The sequence below is a fragment of the Bos indicus genome, chromosome X (genome assembly GCF_029378745.1).
Source record: "Bos indicus isolate NIAB-ARS_2022 breed Sahiwal x Tharparkar chromosome X, NIAB-ARS_B.indTharparkar_mat_pri_1.0, whole genome shotgun sequence".
Taxonomy (NCBI): domain Eukaryota; kingdom Metazoa; phylum Chordata; class Mammalia; order Artiodactyla; family Bovidae; genus Bos; species Bos indicus.
Genome location: NC_091789.1, coordinates 122493075 through 122518665, shown reverse-complemented (window position 1 = coordinate 122518665; position 25591 = coordinate 122493075). Strand labels below are relative to the sequence as shown.

The 25591-nt window shown below is 37.2% G+C and overlaps 1 protein-coding gene across 1 annotated transcript in view; it reads left to right on the top strand.

The window, feature by feature from the left end:
* Positions 1-24009, top strand: part of IL1RAPL1 (interleukin 1 receptor accessory protein like 1) — a 701662-nt gene extending 677653 nt beyond the window's left edge. Inside the window, exons 9-10 of the mRNA XM_070785085.1 lie at positions 16612-16782; positions 17225-24009. Coding sequence (XP_070641186.1) covers positions 16612-16782; positions 17225-17943 — 890 coding nt within the window. The 3' untranslated portion in view covers positions 17944-24009. The remainder of the gene's footprint in view (positions 1-16611; positions 16783-17224) is intronic.
* Positions 24010-25591: the final 1582 nt, after the last annotated feature.

The window sequence follows — 25591 nt, the reverse complement described above, 5'->3', positions numbered from 1 at the left end:
GAGCTATGTGTCCATGTTGATAAGAACTGAAAGGTACTATTCAGACATGAAAACAACATTGTAGGGCATTATAATTTGAGATGTTATATCTATATTTTTTCAAAAATTTCCCTAATATTTACTGTCTTTTCTATTACATATAACTTTTAAAATTCTTTCTGAAATAAATTTGGATGTATGAGAAACCCAAAAGGAATATTCTTCATTAGGACACAGGACCATTTAGAATCAAGTCTGAAACACTTTCCCTAAGCGGAAAGGTCTCTGGCCCCACTAGACATCTGAGGAGTGGGATGTGTCTCTAAATGATGTTAAGTTACTCATGTCTTTTTTTGTTGAAGTATAGTTGATTTACAATGTTGTGTTACTTTCAGGTGTATGGCAAAGTGATTCAGTTTTATATGGGGCTTCTCTGGTGGCGCAGAGGTTAAAGGGTCTGCCTGCAATGTGGGAGACCTGAGTTTGATCCCTGGGTCGGGAAGATCCCCTGGAGAAGGAAATGGCAACCCACTCCAGTATTCTTGCCTGGAGAATCCCATGGACAGAGGAGCTTGGTAGGCTACAGTCCACTGGTCGCAAAGAGTTGGACACAACTGAGCGAATTCACTTTCACTTTCTACTTTCATGTGTATATGTATATACACACATAAATATATTTATTCTCTTTCAGATTTTTTTTCCCATATAGGTTCTTCCAAAATATTCATTATAGTTCCCTATCAGTTCAGTTCAGTCGCTCAGTCGTGTCTGACTTGTCGCGACCCCATGAATCGCAGCACGCCAGGCTTCCCTGTCCATTACCATCTCCCGGAGTTCACTCAAACTCACGTCCATCGAGTCGGTGATGCCATCCAGCCATCTCATCCTCTGTCTGTGGGGAGCGAGCGCCGCCCGTGGCAAAGGTCATGAGGAAGGAGGCTTGACATACGCAAAGGCGGGATCAAGCCTCAGGAGTCTCCCTGGAAATTCTCGAGCAATCTACCCCAAAACCAGAGTCTGCCTACTCTCTGCTTTGTGCTCTTACCTACACCTCTGACTTTACGGGGGGCTGTCCCCCACCACCTCTTTCGGAGAAGGAGTTAACCTAGAGCTCCAGTTAATAATAATTCCTGGGTGTGACAAGAGTGTTTTAACCTACAAACTCCTCTGAAGGTTCTCTAGCCTGCCTGACAGGCTCGTCCAGCCACATGTGATTGCTCACAGCCTCCCAACCTTGAGAGGCACGAGATGCTTTAAACCCTCTAAAAACAGGTTCTTTAGAGAAGTTAGAAAACTATTAGTATAAGTATAATGGGCTAATTAGAAATTGTGTTGGTGAAGGGTTTTTCATTTGTTGAGCCAATGTTTGTTGCTAAGTCTCCATATCCCCTGCCCTTATACACATTAATGAATATATAGAATTAACCTTTGATATTAATCACGTTAGACCTTAGGCTAAGTAAATTCTTTCCTTAACTAAAACCCACTACACCCTCACCCTGTAGGAGTGTAACTTTACTTGGGTGGCGTCTGTTTTGAGACTAATCAGCCCTGGAGAAATAAGTGTCCTGACTGACTGACCGCTGTCACAAGGAGAGGGTCGTAAATTGTCAGCAGACCCCCCTGGCCAGAAGATGATGTAACACCCCTAAAGACCTCTGTATACATTTGTATGAAGCACCTGACTTTGATAAAAGTCAGGACTGCTGTCCCCACGTGACTTTTGTATAACATCGCAGTGTATAAAAACAGACTCTGGAAAATAAAGAATTGGGATCAGTTTCTCGAAATACTGGTCTCCCCATGTCGCTCTCTCTCTCACTCTGGCTGAGTCTCCATCTGGAGCGCGGAACCCACCATGCTTACTAATTATGCCTGGGCTTCTAAGATCCGACCGGGGAGGCCTCAGTGTCTCCTCTCCTTCGGGAGAACGGAAGGATGCCTGCGGCCTACGTAAGTGGTGCAAACTTCTTGTCTTGAAGTTTTATTGGTCTCCCGCGTAAACCAAGCTACTCAGCCTCTTTTCTCCACTGAATTTTCCTACTGAGCTATCCTCATTCTATTACTCTTTATATCCTTAATTAACGTTTAATTAAGCAATTGTTTCCTGATCCTCGCCGACGCCGTCCCCGCTTCGAATACCCTGGATCCACCGGGGCTGGTCCCTGTTCGGGCGCCACCTGCCGGGGTCCAGCCCCGGCTGATCCAGGGTATTCGAAGCGGGGACGGCGTCGGCGACCTATTTATTTAAATATTTTATCAAAGATAAAAAGAGTAATAGGATGAGGATAGCTCAGTAGGAAAATTCAGTGGAGAAAAGAGGCTGAGTAGCTTGGTTTACGCGGGGGACCAATAAAACTTCAAGACAAGAAGCTTGCACCACTTACGTAGGCCGCAGGCGTCCTTCCGTTCTCCCAAAGGAGAGGAGACACTGAGGCCTCCCCGGTCGGATCTTAGAAGCCCAGGCATAATTAGTAAGCATGGTGGGTTCCGCGCTCCAGATGGAGACTCAGCCAGAGTGAGAGAGAGAGCGACATGGGGAGACCAGTATTTCGAGAAACTGATCCCAATTCTTTATTTTCCAGAGTCTGTTTTTATACACTGCGATGTTATACAAAAGTCACGTGGGGACAGCAGTCCTGACTTTTATCAAAGTCAGGTGCTTCATACAAATGTATACAGAGGTCTTTAGGGGTGTTACATCATCTTCTGGCCAGGGGGGTCTGCTGACAATTTACGACCCTCTCCTTGTGACAGCGGTCAGTCAGTCAGGACACTTATTTCTCCAGGGCTGATTAGTCTCAAAACAGACGCCACCCAAGTAAAGTTACACTCCTACAGGGTGAGGGTGTAGTGGGTTTTAGTTAAGGAAAGAATTTACTTAGCCTAAGGTCTAACGTGATTAATATCAAAGGTTAATTCTATATATTCATTAATGTGTATAAGGGCAGGGGATATGGAGACTTAGCAACAAACATTGGCTCAACAAATGAAAAACCCTTCACCAACACAATTTCTAATTAGCCCATTATACTTATACTAATAGTTTTCTAACTTCTCTAAAGAACCTGTTTTTAGAGGGTTTAAAGCATCTCGTGCCTCTCAAGGTTGGGAGGCTGTGAGCAATCACATGTGGCTGGACGAGCCTGTCAGGCAGGCTAGAGAACCTTCAGAGGAGTTTGTAGGTTAAAACACTCTTGTCACACCCAGGAATTATTATTAACTGGAGCTCTAGGTTAACTCCTTCTCCGAAAGAGGTGGTGGGGGACAGCCCCCCGTAAAGTCAGAGGTGTAGGTAAGAGCACAAAGCAGAGAGTAGGCAGACTCTGGTTTTGGGGTAGATTGCTCGAGAATTTCCAGGGAGACTCCTGAGGCTTGATCCCGCCTTTGCGTATGTCAAGCCTCCTTCCTCATGACCTTTGCCACGGGCGGCGCTCGCTCCCCACATCTGTCGTCCCCTTCTCCTCCTGCCTCCAATCCCTCCCAGCATCAGTCTTTTCCAATGAGTCAACTCTTCTCATGAGGTGGCCAAAGTACTTGAGTTTCAGCTTTAGCTTCATTCCTTCCAAGGAACACCCAGGGCTGTTCTCCTTTAGAATGGACTGGTTGGATCTCCTTGCAGTCCAAGGGACTCTCAAGAGTCTTCTCCAACACCACAGTTCAAAAGCATCAATTCTTCGGCACTCAGCTTCCTTCACAGTCCAACTCTCACACCCATACCTGACCACTGGAAAAACCATAGCCTTGACTAGACAGACCTTTGTTGGCAAAGTAATGTCTCTGCTTTTTAATATGCTATCTAGGTTGGTCATAACTTTTCTTCCAAGGAGTGTCTTTTAATTTCATGGCTGCAGTTACCATCTGCAGTGATTTTGGAGCCCCAAAAAATAAAGTCTAACACTGTTTCCACTGTTTCCCCATCTATTTCCCATGAAGTGATGGGACCAGATGCCATAATCTTCATTTTCTGAATGTTGAGCTTTAAGCCAACTTTTTTCACTCTCATCAAGAGGCTTTTGAGTTCCTCTTCACTTTCTGCCATAAGGGTGGTGTCATCTGCATATCTGAGGTTGTTGATATTTCTCCCGGCAATCTTGATTCCAGTTTGTGCTTCTTCCAGCCCAGCGTTTCTCATGATGTACTCTGCATATAAGTTAAATAAGCAGGGTGACAATATACAGTCTTGACGTACTCCCTTTATGCTATACAGTAAATCCTTATTTGTCTATTTTATATATAGTAGAGCATGTATGTTAATTGCAAACTCTTAATTTATCCTTCCCCCACTTTCACATAACCCTAAGTTTGTTTTCTATCTCTGGATCTATTCCTGTTCTGTAAATAACTTCATCTGTATTCTTTTTAGATTCCACACATAAGTGATATCGTATGGTATTTGTATTTTTCTGTCTGGCTTACTTCATTTAGTATGATAATCTCTAGATCCATCCATGTTGCTGCAAATGGTATTACTTCACCCTTTTTATGGCTGAGTAATATTCCATTGTATGCATGTATGTGTATGTGGACATATTCCTTGTCCATTTATCTGTCGATGGACATTTAGTTTACTTCCATGTCTTGGCTATTGTCAGTAGTACTGCAGTGAACTCTGGTGTGCATGTATCTTTTTGAATGAGAGTTTTCTCTGGATATATACCCAGGAGTGGGAATGCTGGATCATATGGTAATTCTGTTTTCAGTTTTTTAAGGAGCCTCCGTACTGTTCTCCACAGTAGCTGTACCACATTCCCCACAACAGTGTAGGAGGGTTACTGTTTTCCACACTCTCTCCAGCATTGGTTATTTGTAGATTTTTTTAAATGATGGCCATTCTGACAGGTGAGAGGTGGTACCTCTTTGTAGTTTTGGTTTGCATTTTTCTAGTAATTACTAATGTTGAGAATTTTTTCATGTACCTGTTAACCATCTGTATGTCTTCTTTGGAGAAATATCCATTAAGTCTTCTGCCCATTTTATGATTGAATTGTTCATTGTTTGTTTGTTTGTTTTTTATTGAGCTCTATGAACTCTTTGGATATTTTGGAAGTTAATCCCTTGTCAATTGCATCATTTGCAAATATTTTATCCCATTCTATTAGCTGTCTTTTCATTTTGTTTATGATTTCTTGGGCATATGTCTTAAGTAGCACTGATTTCAACATTGAGGGTCCATTTCCAAAATCCACTATACTTAGTAAAAAAGTCACTAATTTTAGCAGTGAAACTTGATTTCTAATATCCATTGTGCTAATTTATGAAGCATCTACTTTTGATCAGAAATAATGATAGGTGAAGTGTTTGTAGTGGCTCTAGAGTGTTCCTTATTCTAATTAAATGCTAGCTGACCATCCTGATAAAGGCAACCTACTGTCTCTAGAGCTGAATATACACTAATATGATGTCTCACCATATTTGCCAGCATATTTACAAAGAAAATACTGTTATCCCAATAACATCAGACTAATTTGCCCCTACATGCCTCTGACTGGGATTTCCCTTCCACTCTGTTTAAATGTTTGTGTAAAGATAGACCATCCTTCTTTCTTTCCTTCCTTCTTTTCTCTTCTCCCTCCCTTCTCTTTTCCTCTTTCATATACAGCTAATGGTTCTCCCTAACTTACAGAGATTCCCCTCATGATCCCAAGATGTAGTCATTTTCTCCTTCATCTATACTAAAATGGCACTTCAGGCACATCATTTTTATAGCTCTTTCACTTTGAATGATGAGCACTTACTAGTAAATACTTACTACTTGTACAGCATTATGAATTCAAGATTCCATACCACATTTGTTTATTTATGGGAACAAAAGGCTAAAAGTCATGAATAAAAGAATTGTTCCAAAAATCTTTCAAGGATGTCTAGATTTTAGAATTGATTCTACAAATAAAAAAATATAACAGATATTTAAAGAAAAACAAGATTATATTGTTATAGTCTATGAATAAAAGAAAACAGCAAAGAGTAAGCTGTCTTACACTGATGATTGTTTTGGTAGATGTCAGTAAGGTACTATGTAAGATTTCATTAAGGTATAACTTATGGGAACAAGCTTAAGACTTCATTTGGGGGGGTGGATCTTGTGCTAGACAGGGTGAATCTACTTTTTGTTTGTTTTTCTCAGATTATAAAGTGCTTTCTTTAGCTTTTATCTCCTGTGTATGGGATTTGAGGGATGTGCTTATTCATAATGATGGCAGGGCTTGGCAGGGCAAGCTTATGCAAAGACTATAATAACTAATATGATTCCTATTTTAAAGATAAAGAAAGAGATCTCTTCTAGTTCTACTTTAAGAATTATTACAGATATTGGACAAAGTGAGTCAGAGCAATCTTTCATAATCTCTACCCACTGACCCTGGAAAATATGAAGAACTGCTCCATTTAAAGCATTTGAAATAAATTGGTATCTATACAGTCTTATGTCATAGAATTTATTTTTCATTCTTCTTCAATTATAAGGTTACTATTAAGTGTTTCTGGAGAAGGCAATGGCACCCCACTCCAGTACTCTTGCTTGGAAAACCCATGGACAGAGGAGCCTGTTAGGCTGCAATCCATGGGGTCGCTAAGAGTCGGACACGACTGAGCGACTTCACTTTCACTTTTCACTTTCATGCATTGGAGAAGGAAATGGCAACCCACTCCAGTGTTCTTGCCTGGAGAATCCCAGGGACGGGGGAGCCTGGTGGGCTGCCGTCTATGGGGTCGCACAGAGTCGGACACGACTGAAGTGACTTAGCATAGCATAGCATTAAGTGTTTCAGGAATCATTGTCCTCATGATGAAACACTGTCTTCTGTGACACACAGTACTTCCGTAAAATCATTTAGAAACACCCTTGGGTTTTTTGTTTGTTTGGGGGTATTTTTTGCTGATGGTAATTAGATAATTTGCCTACACGTAAACGATCTAGACTGTGTTTTTGAGTTTCAGAAGGAGAAACCAATATAGCTGATTTTGGTGTATACCTTACTCAAAATCATAAGCTAAGTGATAGGAATCAAGCCTTTTTACTCCAAATCCCATGTTCTCTAGAGTATGCTGCCAACTCTTACCCTCTTTTTTTCTTTTTTCCCCTAGTTTTATTGAGAAATAATTGACATACATCATTTTGCAAGTTCAAGGCATATAACCTAATGGTTTGAATTACATGTATTGTGAAAAAAGTACCATAATAGGCTCAGCTAATATCCATCTTCTCATATAGATACAATAAAAATAAAAGAAAGAAAAAAGGACAAAAATTCTCCTTGTGATGACAACTCATAGGATTTACTCTCTGTTAACAACTTTCCTGTATATTAAACAGCAGTGTTAGGTATAGTCATGCTGTACATTATATCCATAGTACTTACTTATTTTATAACTAGAAATTTGTAACTTTCCCTCTTCTACCTTCCACCTCTGATAACTATAAGTTTGGTCTTTTTTCCATGAGTTTAAGTTTCAAAACTACAAAGCATTGATGAAAGAAATTGCAGAAGACACAAACAAGTGGAAAGGTATCCTGTGTTCATGGATTGAAAAAATTAATTCTGTTAAAATGGCAATTCTAGCAAAAGCCTTCTGTAGATGCAGTGCAATCCCTATCAAGGGTCCAGATGCAGTTTTTACAGAAGTAGAAAATACACTACTAAAATTAATATGGAAGCATGAAAGACCCTAAAGAGCCAAAGAAATCCTGAGAAAGAATAAAGCAGGAGTTATCACACTTCATGCTCAGATGGTAAAACATCTGTCTACAATGAGGGAGACCTGGGTTGGATCCCTGGGTCCGGAAGATCCTCTGGAGAAGGAAATGGCAACCCACTCCAGTACTCTTGCCTGGAAAATCCCAGGGAAAGAGGAGCCTGGTTAGCTACAGTCCATGGGGTCACAAAGAGTCAGACACGACTGAGTGACTTTACTTTACTATCGCACTTCAAAACAGTGTGTGTATGTGTGTGTGTATGTGTGTGTGTGTATATATATATATATATATACTGGCATAAAAAGACAAGTAGACCAATGGGATAGAATGAGAACACAGAAATAAACCCAAGCAAATATGGTGTTACCCTCCTAATTAAGACTTTTACCATCTACGCTGCCCACTGTCCTCTTAAAGATTCAAAGGAAAGAAACTAGTATCTACTGAATACTTGCTTTGGGCCAAGCATTTCACTGTATGGTGGAGACTCATTTAATCCTAGACATATTCTTTCAGTTCAGTTCAGTTCAGTCGCTCAGTCGTGTCCGATTCTTTGCGACCCCATGAATCACAGCACGCCAGGCCTCCCTGTGCAACACCAACTCCCAGAGTTCACTCAAACTCACGTCCATCGAGTCAGTGATGCCATCCAGCCATCTCATCCTCTGTCGTCCCCTTCTTCTCCTGCCCCCAATCCCTCCCAGCATCAGAGTCTTTTCCAATGAGTCAACTCTTTGCATGAGGTGGCCAAAGTATTGGAGTTTCAGCTTCAGCATCAGTCCTTCCAATGAACACCCAGGAGTGATCTCCTTTAGAATGGACTGGTTGGATCTCCTTGCAGTCCAAGGGACTCTCAAGAGTCTTCTCCAACACCACAGTTCAAAAGTATAAATTCTTCAGTGCTCCGCTTTCTTCACAGACATATTCTTTAGGGAGCTGCAGTTTTATAGATCTGGAAATGAAGTCACAAATGAGTAAAATAAAATTAATGGCAGTCTGAATTTAAGCTCAGCTGCTGTTTTTTTCCTTCAGTGTATCATATCATAAATATTTTAATTAGTGACACATTTCAGTATTCAAGGTCCTATGGAATCAAATAGTCCAGAAGAGTACCAAGTAATCAAACATGTAAACTAGAACAATATTGTTAAATTTTCAAACTGTAAAAATCAAGCAGATTCATTTTAGAATATAATGGTCAGAGGCTGCCCTGGCTGAATTGACATGAAATGTGGAATTTATTAAAACAATGCCATTCAGTAATCACAAAATCAAAATATTAATATGTGCATAATGTTTTTTATTCAAAGATCTATTTCTACAGATGTTTTAAATGAAAAATTATTAGTTGGAAATGTAACAAAACATATGAAGGTCAAGTCTGAAATACAAGAAAGAAATGACTTAATTTTTAAAAATCTCTTATTTATTCAAATTATATCAATGCTAGTTGTTAATGATCACATAATTCTCTGCTAATGTACTACATGCAAATGTAGAAAATCATCTTTAAAATGAAATACACAGTTTATCATGGAACCCTACCCCAGTCTCATTTTGGTAATCCATTTGTTGAATAATAGCCTCTGTCACTAGTCAGTTTCACATATGTGACTTATAAATATTTGAAAATAAATTTTAAAAAGAAATGGCCACCTGCCAATAACATCTGACAACTATTCAATAGGTTTTTAAAGGTTAAAAACTCCCAAAGACCTGAATGTCAATCTCAAGCCATTTATATTATCAGTAAATCTCTTTCCTAGTGCACATTCAATATAGCCACCACCTTCATCTTGATAAGGGAGTCTTCATTCTACATTTTCTTAAAAGCTCTATTGTTCTAAAAAAAAAAAAAAAACAATCCATGGATTCTTTGGCTTCTCAGTCCTTCTAAAGAGAATTGACTAATATCCTCTCACATGTCAAAAAAAAAAAATGTTTATCATTTTTATAAACCACTTTTTTTTATTCCTGATACACAGTTCTATATTTTCCTTCTCTCATCAAAATTTCTTAATAATGTTTTTAATTTGTATTTTTATTTCTTCACTCTCCAGTGTCCAAGCTTTTTTCTCCTCAAATATATCTTTTTATAAAACATAGTAGTTGATTCAGTAAATTGAAGGAGAAAATTCTACTGGACTAGTTGTTTGACTTAAAGTAACAAAGCAGCTAGTTAATTGATTAGGTTTGGTATTTTTTGTTTCTCTTTTTACCCCCAGCCTTATTGAGATATAATTGACATATAACATTGTATACATTCAAGATGTACAATGTGACAATTTGACACATATATACATTGTGAAATGATTGCCACAATAACATTATCTAACATATCCATCACCACACATAAATATTTCTTTTTGTAGTGAGAACATTTAAGATCTACTCTCTGCCACACTCAAGTATATAATACAGTATTGTTAACCAAAGTTTCTATGTATCCCTAGAGATTATTCTTCTTATAGCTGGAAGTTTATTTATTTTGACTAGCATGTCCCCACTCCCAGCCCCTGACAACCACCATTCTACTCTCTTTTTCCATTAGTTCAGCTTTTGCAATTCCACATTGCAAGTGAGATCATTCAATATTTGTCTTTCTCTGTCTGACTTGTTTCGCTTAAGCATAATGCCCTCAAGGCCCACCCAAATAAAATAGATTTCCTTCATTTTTATGGCTGAATAATATTTTACAAAACAATATTCTACTGTCTTCATATTTTATGTTCATATTTTTTTGGCCACACCATGTGTCATGTGGGATCTTTGGTTCCCTGGCCAGGGATCAAACCTGTGCCCCCTGCATTAGGAGCACAGAGTCTTAACCACTGGACTTCCAGGGAAGTCCCCTAGCCTTTATTATGTTGAAGCATTTTCTTTCTCTACCCAACTTTTTGAGAGCTTTTATAATGAAATTATAAACTGTTTTGTCACATCCTTTTTTCTGAATCTATTGACAGGATCATATGATTTTTATTCCTCATTTTATTAATGTGGTATACCACATTTATTGATTTGCACATGTTGATCCATCCTTGCATCCCAGGAATAAATCCCACTTGATCATGTTATATTATCTGTTTAAGGTACAGTTGAATTTGGTTTGCTAGTATTTTGTTGAGAATTTCTGTATCTGTATTCATTAGGGATATTGACTTGTAGTTTTCTTGTAGTATTCTTAACTGGTTTTTGTATCAGGATAATGCTGGCATCATAAAATTCATTTGGATATGTTCCCTTCTCTTTTATTTTTTCCTTGGAAGAGTTTGCAAAGGATTGTGTTAATTCTTCTTTAAATATTTGGTAGAATTCACCAGCCAAAGTGGTTACTAGCTTGAGAATTTCTGTCTGGTTCTTTTTTATGGTTTCTGTTTCTTTATTAAATGGAAGATCCCCTGGAGAAGGGAACAACTACCCACTCCAGTATTCTGGCCTGGAGAATTCCATGGACTGCATAGTCCATGGGATCATAAAGAGTTGGACACAACTTCATGACTTTCACGTTTTATTCATGCATTATTTTCCTGACTTTGTTAAACTGTCTGTATTTATTTTCACTGATTTTCTTTAAGATGATTATTTTTACTTTTTTATCTCACAAGTTGTAGACCTCCATTTCTTAGGTGTTGGTTACTGGCACATTATTACTTTCCTTCAGTTCAGTTCAGTTCATTTGCTCAGTCGTGTCTGACTCTTTGCGACCCCATGAATCGCAGCACGCCAGGCCTCCCCGTCCATCACCAACTCCCGGAGTTCACTCAGACTCACGTCCATCAAGTCAGTGATGCCATCCAGCCATCTCCTTAGGTGACACCATATTTGCCTGATTCTTTGTGATCCATGTATCCTTGCATTGGTGTCTGTACATTTGAAAGAGCAAATATCTCTTCTAATATTTAAAGACTGACTTTAGCAGGTAAAGTTCTTCTGTCTGTTCCCCAGGCCAGTGCGATTACTTCCAGAAACCTAATCATACTGGGTTGGAGCTCAGGTTCACATGGGTCCTATCTGTTCTCTGGGTGGATAGGAATACCTCTAGAACCTTGTTCAGTAGTATAGCACTTGGACGGTTTTCACTTCAGGATCCACAGTTGTGTCTTCAGTCGGTGGACTCACTATCAGGAGTGTGGATGGGTATGGCTCCCACCAGGTCACTGGGAGGGCTAATACCTGGTCATTGGATGGGTCCTTGGGTGGACAGGACTGGCTCTGTGCTGCAGAAGAGAGGATACATGCAAATGATATCTTATTTGACCATCTTGATGACTTCATTCCTATTTTTCTTTTTTTGTGGGACATTACAGTGAGAATCTCTTGAAAATCATGGAAAGAGTAAACCAATGACTATATTAGAACCTATAAATATTATTAGAAAAGGTGTGTATGTCAACTGCTTTCCATCTCTGCAGTCAACAGAATTATACTTGAGGGTTTAAATTACAGAAAATAAAATTTACAGAATAAAGTTCAGAATAAGATATAGATTGTGGTACTATCCTTCTATGACATTTAATTCATTTTCAGCTATTTATAAACTTAAGTTGAATTTGAAAGATCACAGTCCTATCATTTAAAAATCTTAGCATAATTTTGTTTTTTTCTATGATTATAAAAATCTCACATTTTCAATTTCTTATACACATTAAGATTAGTCAATATGCATTCTTACAGACATAAAAAATATCTAAGAGATATTTCCCATGACTCTGACTCAGCAGGTAACTGAGAAAAAAGCAGAAACCTTAGAATCCAAATGTTATTGCATTTAGCATGAAATATGACATGGTATTTTCAGTTTGAAAATTTTCAAATCAGGAGTTTGCTTCTGTTGGCAAATAAATGCCTAGCCCAGTACTGCACTGACATAGACTCTGGGGAGAGAAATTAGATATCAATCAAGTGTCCATTGATTTGAGAAAGGATGCTGCTGTAGCTGCTTGCAAGGGGCCTTTTAGTTCTATTTCTTACCAGAATAACCTCCATGTGAACATCTCCTTTTTACCTGGGGGATGTTAGCTTAAATCTTGCAAACTCATCCAGATGACATAAAGAGATAGAAAACTGACTGAGACCACAGTACCTATTCCTGGGGTTCATTTAATCTTAATATGGTTACTGACTATATCAGTCTAGGTACGAATTTATCCCCTTTTTGATGAAAGTGTGGATTTTCATGGATTTTCATCTCATTTCTAGATAAAATAGAGTACATATCTTGTAAGTATCAAGTCCCCTTATCATGAAGCTGAGGCTGCAGTGTGTAGGCTTTGTGATACTTTTGATCAGTTACCTGGCAGCTGACTGCACTTCTTTGATACCTTTGAGACCTTGGAGTACCTATGAAAGTGAAAGTGTTGGTCACTCAGTCATATCCGACTCTTTGCAACCCCATGGACTGTAGCCCACCAGGCTCCTCTGTCCATGGAATTCTCCAGGCAAGAATACTGGAGTGGGTTGCCATTCCCTTCTCCAGGGTATCTTCACAACCCAGGGATTGAACCCAGGTCTCCTGCATCACAGGCAGATTCTTTACCATTTGAGCTACCTGGGAAGCTCCAATACCTATGCCTGGAGTACCTATACTCTGTTGTAAAGCAAAGTTTCTCAAAGTGTTGTCCCTGGGCTGGCATCAATTATCACTTGAGAGTTTTCTATAAATTTCAATTCTAAGGACCTATTCTAGATATTCTGAATGGAAAACTCCAGAGGTGGGGCCTATCAGTCTGTATTTTAGGAAGTCTTCCAAATTGTTGCCATTCATGCTTAAGTATGAAAACCACTTTTTCAGAGACGCTTACAAGGACTCTGAGCCTTCAATGAGTCACAATAAGAAAGTACAGTTCAAGATTATTCCAAAGAAACTTTGCTAAACTTTGACCCTGTCACTCCTAGTAATTGCTTGAGGAATCCAGGCAACTTGGAGTATGTATCACCAAAGCCACCTCTCCTAGGAAATGGCCCAAATCTTGAGAAAATCTCTCCATTAGCCATAGATATATGTCATGTGATACCCAAACTAGAGGCCATTCATTCATTTAATCAACAGATATGTTTGAACATCTACTAATCCCTAGTCATATATCTGAATCAAGGATCTTGTGGTCAAAGAAAGAAGATAAGATGTGAGCACAATAATATAATATGTGGTAAAAGAGATCACCTTCAACTCAAAGATATCAGACTCAAATTGAAAGGAAACCAACTGCAGAGATAGCTGCTGGCTTTTTGACAATGGGTAGCCATAAGTATTTTTCAAGCTACCATAAATGTAATCAGTTGTGAGGTTTGAAAAAATAAATTTTCTGATTCTATGTGGAATGGGCCAGAAGAATAAGGAAACAGAGAGGAAAGACCCAATAAAATATAATTATAGCAGCTGAGGAGAGAGTAGGACCTCACCCTATATGGAAACAATCCAAAGGATTTTTACCAGTGAATGGCTGTGAGATTATTGATAATGAGAAGAGATAAATGGAATATGCATCTGACATTTAGAGACTATAGACGTGAGATTCTTATGTTACTAAAATTTAAGTGAAATAAAACATGAACAAAGCTTGAGGTGGAAAGTTTGTTTGGTTGTGAACATGTTGAATGTCCAGGTTACAGGTTCATGAGAAAGAAGACAAGATTGGACATCTAAGTTAGGGAGACATCTACATAGACGTGGTTGTTGATGTAATGGGAGAAAAAGATTTTTAAGGGAACATAGGCTGAGAGACAAATGAAACAGGCCACAGGAAACATCTTAAGAAATGATAGCATTTATGAATTGGAAGAGAGATGTCCATGGATGAGGCAGGAGAACCAGAAACAGTGTCATGTAAGCAAAAGTGACATCCATCTGGAACTTACTAGTATTGGTGGACCAGTTGTTTACATGTGGTCATAAGTGCACTATTCTCTTTGGTGTTTGTATTGATCTGGTTTTCAAATGCTTTTGAGCCTATACAAGACAAAAGGTGAAAAATGAGGATCTAGTCATTACCCATCCCAGATTGGGGCAAACTTCAGTACTTTATAGTACGTTGTAAAAAATTAGAAGAGAAATAATCCCAGAAAAAGAATAGTATATGCATGAAATCATTCTGCAATCTTCAATCTGGCTTAAAGAGTCCTCCCATTGGCCCATGACGCTTGTACTATTCTTTGCAACATATTTATCCTCTGGAAATAGATTGTGGACTTGTCTACATCTTCTACTAGACTGGAAGTTACTGACCCATATTGTGAAGGAAGATTTTATCTCATAGATATGGCATGTGATTATCTAATAAATGGACATTTTAATTAAATATTAACTGGTATTATATTGTAGCTTTATTGTGTGCTATTTTCTATTATTTCTTAGTCAAGTATTTACATCAACAGAGTGGTACCACTATAGACCACTGGCATATCTGCATATATATGGTATAAAAAATATAATTATCATTTTTGTGAAAATTGAATTACTGTGTACAACTATATCTTGTTGTAAAGAAAATGACAAATACCCAAATATGACATGATTGGGATGATTACTTTTTTTTTATTACCTGAAAGTTGCTCTTAAAAAGTTTTCCATAGCTTAAGGTTTTTTTATTTCCCCAGGGATCCTATAGTAGAGTTGCTAGTTTCTTATATGCCTGTGTTAACCTTAAGTGAAGTAAACAGTTCTCTGAGTTTTCCATAACAAGCTATAGAATGACTTCTAGGTAGCTCAGGATTATCAGACTACTAAATGAACATACATATGTACCTTCAGAAGTGAGTTTTAGTGTCTTTGAAGTCAAAAGGAGTGTCCCAGAGCCACCCAGAGCAAGTCATGGATGCCCCTCTATCTTTGATATTTTATATCCCAAATATTTAAAATTTTCTATACCAAATGCCAAGATCTTTTTGTTCTGAAATATAGGAATGTTTCAACTCAACTTGATCTAATAATCAAATAATACAATGACAATCATCAAGGAAGCACAAAAGAGACCTAAGCATATTGATATTGATAGACACAGCCTACTGATAGTATTTAGAATTGAGGTGAATTATGAATCCTGATATCACACTCTGAAAAGGAAATTGACAGATGAGATTCTGCAGAAGAAGATCAATGACTTCTTGTTCTAAGAAAAAACAAATGAGAATTTTGGGATGTTTACACTAAGATAAAGATAATGCACAATAGTAGTCATCAAATATTTGAAGGGTTCTCATGTAAAAATGGAGAAGAATGAGGAAAGAAGTCAAATTTTAGAACTGTTTAATTCATTTGTATTATAATTTTTGATTCTTTCAGTCAAACTGATTAACATAATGAAATAAAATTAGGCAGTAATTTACATGTAAGATAAGTGAAGATCAGGAAAACAATATGTTTTTCTATAATAATTCAGCGTATTAATAGTCTTAATACTGAACTCCAAGAACCAGCTCCCAAAGAAAAATTAATTATTCCAAGTTTTATCTTTTCCCCAAAAGAAAATCAGCACAATGCACACAACCTAAAAACCACTCCTCAAGCCAGCCAAGCCAATTTCAATTTTCTTTCTTTTTTTTCAACAGGGTAAAATCATCAAAGGAAGGATTAGGTGAAATGTACAATTATGTAGAATAAGAACATATTATCTAAATATGTGGCTATTATAAGCTGTCAAAATTGTCTATGATCTGTGCATCAAAAATGTTTAATGTTAACATTTCATAGCTGTTTTCATTAATTTTTCTCCTACTGTCTTAATAACAACAAAATATAACTCCTTTATACCCCCAAATTCATTCCATGATACTTGGCATTATTGAATTATTAATGAAAATTAATAAAAACTTCTTCCTCTGGTCTCCGAGAAATGGGACATTTGGAGATACTTATGAAATAAGGTGATTGTTCTCATGTCCTATTGATTTCTTTGTAGAGTAGTGACTTCAGCTTTACTCTGTAATGTTCTTGACAGATAATAAAGATTACGATGCATACTTATCATATACCAAAGTGGATCCTGACCAGTGGAATCAAGAGACTGGGGAAGAAGAACGCTTTGCTCTTGAAATCCTTCCTGATATGCTTGAAAAGCATTATGGATATAAGTTGTTTATACCAGATAGAGATTTAATCCCAACTGGAAGTAAGTTCATGTTTTCATTTAAGAGTGTGTGTGTCCTTGTATCTGTCTGTGTAGTCATCATTTTTAGACAAAATTTTAACTTTTGCTTCTTCTACATCTGTCAGTTTCTCAAGAAAGAAATGGCATGATATGTTCAAATGAAAAATAAGTTTTGATACCCCTGAGGAAACCACTTCCACTATTCTATAAAGCGTCTCATATTATGAGCCTTGACATTTAAAAAAACCAAATGAGAGATTTGTACCTGGGAAAATATTTCAATCACTGAGAGAAGCAAAAGCCCCATCCTCTATTCTAAGTGATCATTGGCTATTTTCATCTTCTCAAGGGTTTACCTAACAACCAACAATTCTCATTTTCCTGTGTGAAAGAGAATCCACTGGGGCTTTCTGGACCAAATGTTCAATTTACTTATTCTGATAAACCCTTTTCTCTGTTGTAGCATACATTGAAGATGTGGCAAGGTGTGTAGATCAGAGCAAGCGGCTGATTATTGTCATGACCCCAAATTACGTAGTCAGAAGAGGCTGGAGCATCTTTGAGCTGGAGACCAGACTTCGAAACATGCTTGTGACTGGAGAAATTAAAGTGATACTCATCGAGTGCAGTGAACTACGAGGAATTATGAACTACCAGGAGGTGGAGGCCCTCAAGCACACCATCAAGCTCCTGACCGTTATTAAGTGGCATGGACCAAAATGCAACAAGTTGAACTCTAAGTTCTGGAAACGTTTACAATACGAAATGCCTTTTAAGAGGATAGAACCCATTACACATGAGCAGGCTTTAGATGTTAGTGAGCAGGGGCCTTTTGGGGAGCTGCAGACTGTCTCAGCCATCTCCATGGCTGCCGCCACCTCCACAGCTCTAGCCACTGCCCATCCAGATCTCCGATCCACCTTTCACAACACTTACCATTCACAAATGCGTCAGAAACACTACTACCGAAGCTACGAGTATGACGTACCTCCTACTGGCACCCTGCCTCTTACCTCCATAGGCAATCAGCATACCTATTGTAACATCCCTATGACACTCATCAACGGGCAGCGGCCACAGACAAAATCGAGCAGGGAGCAGAATCCAGACGAGGCCCACACAAACAGTGCCATCCTGCCGCTGTTGCCACGGGAGACCAGTATATCCAGTGTGATCTGGTGACAGAAAAGCAAGGGACACCCCGTCCCTGGGAGTTTGAGTAGAGTCTGCAGTCCAGTGCCTGGAACTAAATCCTCGACTGCTGCTGTTTAAAAAACAAAAACAAAAACATGCATTACAATCTCTAGAACATGAGGAAAAACAGGGTCTTGTACATATGTTTTTTGCAATTTCTTTGTAGCATCAGTGTCTTCCTGTTTTACCATGTCTCTTACCATTACATTTTTTGACTTTGTTTTATATGTCATTGGAATTTGTAAATTTACCTTTTTTTAAAGAAGAGACTTATGTATAGATAGAAAACCCTTTTTTGCTTCATTAGTTTAGTTTTAGAATGGGTTTTTATTTCCTTTCCTTGATTTTTGTTTTGCTTTTAACATTTCCTTGGGGTGCTTGGACAAATCTATCCAATGGGACAAGGAGCACCGGATCCTCTTTTGGGTTCTACCTAGGATCAGCAGGGCCATGTGGGCCTTCAGAAAGCAGTGCAACGAATGCCAGCATTGCCACTCCGGAAAAAAAATGAGAACACTTGCTCATAGGAGGGCCCCACCAATCAGAGCCCTGAATCTCTTCCTTGTCCCACCTCATTCCCCACCTCTACCCTTCTAATGGCGGCATGACGTGTAAACTCTGAGAAGGGGTAGGGGGGTGGGGTCTAACTGTCTTAACATTTAATTCACTGCTCGTCAGAATACACTCCAGACCCAAAAGTGTGCTAGTCACTTGACAGTGACCACTACAGAGTGCTAAGAAGAGAAGATCAAGGGCATGAAAATGGGGGAGAGTGTGTTGTTTCTGTTTTTTAAATGAGTTGATGTACCCTTATATAAATATATATATATATATATATATAAACACAGAACAAAACAAAAGAAACAAAAACAAAAAAAAACAAAAACAAAAAAAAACAACAAACAAAAAACAAACAAAAAAATCAAGCCCTATATTTGATCACTTCCTGGAAAGGCATGAATGTGTTTGTGGCTGTTTTTGTTTACTATTCTACTTCCTCTTTTCCCTCTATGATTTTCTGCAAATGAGATTATGTGCAAATGCCAGGCAAGTTAACTCAAAAGGGTGAATCAACACAAGTCAAAATGAAATTTACATTGAAGGCTTCCAAACCAAAGGGAAGGACAGGATGTGTCATCAAAATATGTTTTGTCACCTTGTATTATAGAAATGTTATTTTCTAAAGAGTCAGTGCAAATCTGTGAAACTTATTATGGGGTCCCCTTGTATTTAAATGTTACTTCACTGTATTTAATTTTCAGTGCTATAATCAGAATCAAGTGTTTGGTTTCAGTTTGTGAACATAAGCAACACTTATTAATCTCAAAGTGTTTATATAAGAACTCAGGAGGTCAAACATATGAATACCAACAGAAATCAGTATTTTCAAAATAAACATTATTTACACAAAATAGTTTTTAAATTAGATGAGAAAGTATTTAAAATAATTTTACTGTATAAAGAATTAGTTTTATTTTAATTGTATAATTCTGTCAGAAACAGAAAGCTGATGCTCCCAGGAAATTCATCTCTTACCATTTAGCTTTATGTTTGAAATCAATGACATAAGTAGCTAATACATATTCATGTTGAAAATGATACAAAATCTATCCTAAGGGAACTTGCAGAGGGCAAAATTGCTAAAGGGAAATATTACCTAAGTAGCTTTTAGTTTTTAAAAAAAATCGATGTGATGAAAACACTGATAATAGAACTTATGCATTACTTTAGTGATTCAGTGTAGGAACTTCCATTCCAGCCATTGTCCGTGGGCTTGTGTAGTGACTACTATATGTTTGGTTTATTCCTACCACCATATAATGAGAAAACAATTCTACAGTTTTGGTCACAATACTAAGGTATGAGTTGGCCACACACAAAAAAATGTAACCTTCAGTAGAGTTCATTGGTGAGGGGAAAATTGAATTGCAAATGTATGAGAGATGATTATAAGAATTTTGTAAAGCTGCGAATATCTCATGTTTGTGTGACAAGGTAAAGGAGCTTTAGGATGTGCATTGGTTTTTATTTGCTAAAACAAAATGCTTATTTCCCTGACAACTTGCCTGGGTCCTTGTCCACGATCTGTTCTTTTTATTCCCGTGCTCCCCTTGGACCTGTGTCATGTTTTCACAAACCAGAACTGAGGCTGCAAGGACACATAAACTTTAAGGTCAGCTTTGCACATTGGGTTATTTTCAGAATTCAAGAAGGCCATTGTTTATAATATGGACACCTGTCAGGGACTGGTAGCAGTGACCTCACTGGACTGGATTCCAGATTACCCCAGTGCTCAGAAAACTGTAAACATGACAATGGCCTGGTTTATTTCTTTGTTTGTTTTTGTTTTTGTTTTTAATTTTTTTAAATGCACGATGGAAGTGTGGAATAAATGTAGAGGAAGTATTCAGACCACAGTCATATTTTAGGCATCCATAGGTGTTAATTTAGCTGCATTGGGAGTACATTTTTGTTCTATTTTTAGTGTAGATTTAAGCACTTTGAATAGCATGATTCAGGGGTTGATGGGTAATATTTGATATTCTCACAACTTAAAAATGCTTTTCTTTTTCCTCTAATGCTTTGTCATATTTCTAGAAAATCAATGGAAGAAGAAGTTCTCTATGGCTTTAGAAACATTCCTCCCGAGTATTCCTCTATCAGCTACATGTGAGAACAAATGAAGGAAACTGTCATATGTTCACGTGCTCTATGTTTAACAAAAGTTATGTTAGAATTCACAATAAAGAGAGAAAAAAATGTATTTTCCCTAGTGCTTAGGTTTCATCCTTCTCTTTTTTCTCTGGGGGCTGTGGGGGATAAGAATATTCTAGTTGTAAAAACACAGTTGGAAGTGTGAATTTGTTAGCCAAGCTGAGGGAGATAATGGACATCTGGACTTGGATATGTATGATGTTTGGTATTGCTTGTTTTTCATCATTTGCTACTCAGACTGCAAGTGACATGTTACGGATTCCTAAGTCCACCTGGTTTTTTAATGTAACCTCTACTTGCTGCCTATGAGCGTCCTACCCTTTATACTGGTGCTCAAATCTTTGATTATTTAATTTGTAATCCGTTCCTTAGGTCTTCTGTGGGCAGAGAAGGATTTTGTGTCTCACGCAGCCAGCTGATTTAAGATCAAGTATATGAAATAAATCCGAGACACAATAACCTAAGATACCTGAACCTACTCTATTTCTATAGCTAAACCCCTGATTGTTTCAGTCAACTATTTTGTGTTGATTACTTTTTTCATAGTATATGCATTTGAACCCTATGGACTTAAATACCTAAATACTTCTTCTTTATTTCATTACTATTTAGCATTTTATAACAAGAACAGATGTTAACTGAGAGCTGACCCTAAATGCCAAGTAAGTTTTGTTTATCCTAGAATAGTCATTAACTTTGACAGGTACCACTTAAGTAAATTAAGATCAGCACTTCTAAGAAAACATTCATTCGTATATTTGTCAATTATTTTCAGGTTCTGGATGCCCTAGTTCTCCTTTTTGTAAGAAGTATTTTTCATCTTGTGCTTAGTTTCTTTCTTGTTTTAATTTAGTTTATATCATTAGTCCCAGAAGAAAGCTTATTGAAATTCAAAGATCACTGATACCATGCAAGTAAAATGACAGACTGGAACTAAGAGAACATAGAGACACAGAAGCAGAAAATTCCTTACTGTTTCTGATCTGAACTTACTTGATCATTATTCCCATTATTAAATGGGTTAGAAATTATATCTATAGACACATATTCCCTATTACTAAAGAATTTTTTTAACAACATATACAGTTATTACAAAGAGATGATGATGCAACTGAGTTCCCTAAAAGGAGCAGCTTGTCAATGGAAGCAGAGCTACTCCTTGCCTTATCACTAACCCTTCCCACTTTATTATTCTGAACAAAGAAAGCAACCAACAGTCAAATTTGCATTATCCTTAACAATAGACCTTAAAGGTGGGTTTAAGGACACCTTAAGTATGTAAGACTGATTAAAGGAAATAAGGAAACACTTGAAATTCCAGACAGAATTGTGAAAGTGTACAAAATTGTGTTTCTGGGATGTAAGTCTCAAAGACATCCATCACCTAAAAAGCTATGATATTTGGATATAAAGCATGTTCTCAGAAACTGACATTGAGATAAACCACGTATCTTGCAGGCACTGTTATGGCTACTATTTCTTACCTTCATTCATGAAAATTCAGGGAATGATTATTGTTCTTTTAACAGAGGCAATTGCTCCAACATGACCCAACTTTGTGGGAGACTTGGTTTATAGTGAGGCAAAACTTAGATGACCAAGTAATTCACATCCAAATAAATGAGAGTTGATAGTTTATTCATTTCTTAATTTACTCAAAAGATAACCGAGGGGTAGGGAATGTGAAATCATGCAATTTGGCATGATGCCTTATGTCATTAAACTTTTTTCTGGGTTGATTTGTTTTCCTACAACAAAATTAAGAAGAAATAACTTAGTGCAGGAGTAGAACAAACAACCATTTGACATGTTTTTCCAAAGGGACCTGGTTTTCTTATGCCAAGATTTAGAGTTGGTTATATACTTGGTTTTCAGCAACTGAGTTTATGCCAGTTTCAGGATTTATGATATAACTTTGGGGCAATATGAAGAATTTTGAGAATGAACTGACATGGTAGTTATTTCAAGTTTTACTTTTTGCTCCTGGTGGGCAGCAAGATGAAAGTTGGTGCTATGTTAATTAAGATACTGTCACAAGGAACTGTAAGACCTGACTCAGTGTGAGTAAAGAGAAGGAGGTCGATGATGGTGATGATGATGATGATGATGACTTAATCCTAATCTTCTCTGTTCTGTCATCATCAAACTTCAGTCACATGTATAGAAAATGCCCAGACTGAAAAGAAAGAACTCAGCTCTGATTTTTCCATCAAGTATTTCTTCCTTCCAGGCTCAGAACACAAAACATCTCTACAAATAAGAGACATAAAAAGAAAAATTTCCTTCTGCCCTTTAGGAAGTGCCCCTCTAAAGTCTCTGAGCCCACTGACAAACACGTTTCTGAATTGTTCACTGAAATAAGTTAAGTAAGGCACTGTTGGTTTTCTACCATTCACTACCTTCACTACCTTCACAATACATCCCCCAGCGCCCACAGCCTGGAAAATCTTCTCTTTCTAACAAAGACAAGTCATTACACTGTATTTCCTCCACTACTAAATGAGTAGAAATCGAAGAACTGCACATGAACTTGAGACTCTTACATGTAATATTGATGTTGTGTAAATTTCAGTCTTCATAGTCCAGATAACCTTAAGTTTCAAAGGGCATGCTGGTCATTAAAAAAAAAAAGATTTAATGTAAAATGACATATTACATAGTGCATGAACATGTGGCAAAGTAATTTGGATCTATCCTTACTAGTCAATGAGAGTCTAAATTTGGGGAGATTGGATGTGAGTGTTTTAGGTTAATTCTAAACTGGGATGAAGACATCTTTCTGTTAGTAAACGTGGACAGTTGTCCATATTCCTCGCAACATATGCTCCTGGTAGCTAGAATCCTTAGTGTGTTTTTTCCACTGAAGTAGTGGAGATATGTTCATATAATCTGCTATTAAATTGTAAAAACTTTTACATTTTCAGAGTTTGAGAGAACCCAAATAGGAAAATGAATTTGGTCATTTTCCTCTGCTGGTGTTCAAATCAAATTTTAAACTCAGACGCTTTCAAATATGTTCAACAGTCAGTAAAAAGTGCATTTTTCATAGTGTTTCCCTTTAGTTTTGCCTACCCTCTTTGATTTTGTACAATCTAGAATGTATGTAACATGCGTAGGTGATGGAGGCGCTCTTTTTTTTCTTAGAATACTTACAATTATATATTTGGTTTTGCTTTGACTAGCAATAGGACAATAGACAAATACAAGTGTAAAAATGAGAAATTTTAAACTTGAATTATAATTTGTGTTTTATAGTCGTTTCATAAGTCTGTTGCTCTCTATGAGTATGCTCTCTATATATCCTGTAAAAATAAATTTATATGTTACATAGAAATTCAAGAAATTAAATTATTTATTAAGCTACATATGTTTCTTCTGGTTTCTACCTGATCATAGATGAAAATAAATTAAATAATGTGTTGTTGGAACCTATGTAAGTACCTTCGTTAATTTGACAACTCTTGTTATATTTCTCTTTCCCTCTCTGTTTATGTCTGTATATGCTTATAATTCTTAGACAAAATTCATATTAAGATTATGGAGAAAGGGACTTAAGAAATGGCCAACTGGCTGAACAAAAAGAAAAACTTTGTTTAAAACTCAAGTTCACTTACAATCCTTCTTTATTTTCTTCACTTCTCAATTTTTGAGAAATTTGAGTCACAAATTCAATCTCTTAAAAGTTATTATCATGTTAATGATCTTTTCAAGGTTAAATTCTGCATTTTCCTTTCATCTATTTCATACAATCCTTTGAGGAACAGAAATGAAAGGGATGATAACATGTAAATCTTCTTTGCTGCTTCTTTTCCTTACTTCTTGATCCCCAGGTATTTTATTCCTTTCTTTTTAAGGTACCACTCACATAAGGACGGGCTTCCCAGGTGGCTCAGTGGTAAAGAACCTGCCTGCCAAAGCAGGAGACATGGAAGTCACAGGTTCGATCCCTGGGTCAGGAAAATCCCCTGGAGGAGGAAATGGCAACCCACTCCAGTATTCTTGCCTAGAAAAATCACATGGACAGAAAAGCCTGGTGGGCTACAGTCCATGGGATCACAGAGAGTCAGAGACGACTTAGCGACTGAGCATGTGTGCACATAAGGACCTTGAAATAAAGTCCCCTCAGGTAATATTTTAAAATGATCAGCATCTTTAATCAGTGTTTCTTTTCTTTTTTTTCACCTCGATTTCCACCTAGTTTTCGTGCATACTTACTCCTAAAAGGAAATATTTTTGCCCTTTTCATTTTATGTTAAAGATAAATAAAATTGTTATTTATTTATTTGGGGGAGGGGAAAAGTGGTAAATCTTTCCATCACAAGGATAACAAGTGAATAACCATAAACCTTTTAGAATAAATGGGCTGTTTCAGCAAAATTCATATCTTAGCACAGACTTTTAAGAAGCACTTATTAAACATGAAGCAGAGATAAATTATTATGAAAAATGGAAAGTATTATTTTTTAAAACTTAAGATTATTTCACATTGAATGTCAAAGTAATTGATAAATTTAAAATTTCATAAAGTCATTTCTACCTCAATAGGGTTTTTCAGTGTGAAAAAAATAACTTCTACTGAGAAAGTAAAATGTTGTATGAGTTATGACTCAGTGTATATTTTATATATTATATTTTAAATTGGGAGTCATAGGACCTGACCTATTATTAAAAATACCAGGAGAGAACTCTATAGTTGAAGAACATTTGGGACTATGTGTGTGCATCACACACACACACATACACACATAAATTATCAGAAACTTTGAATTACACTCATATTATTAACAACTGGTTAAAAGACTGATACTCATGAAACATCTTTCTTATTTCTAGAAGACTCCTAATTGATATCAGATCCTCATTTACTGGAATAGAAACATACAATAAGGCAAATATTCAGAAAATTAAAATAGTAGTAACC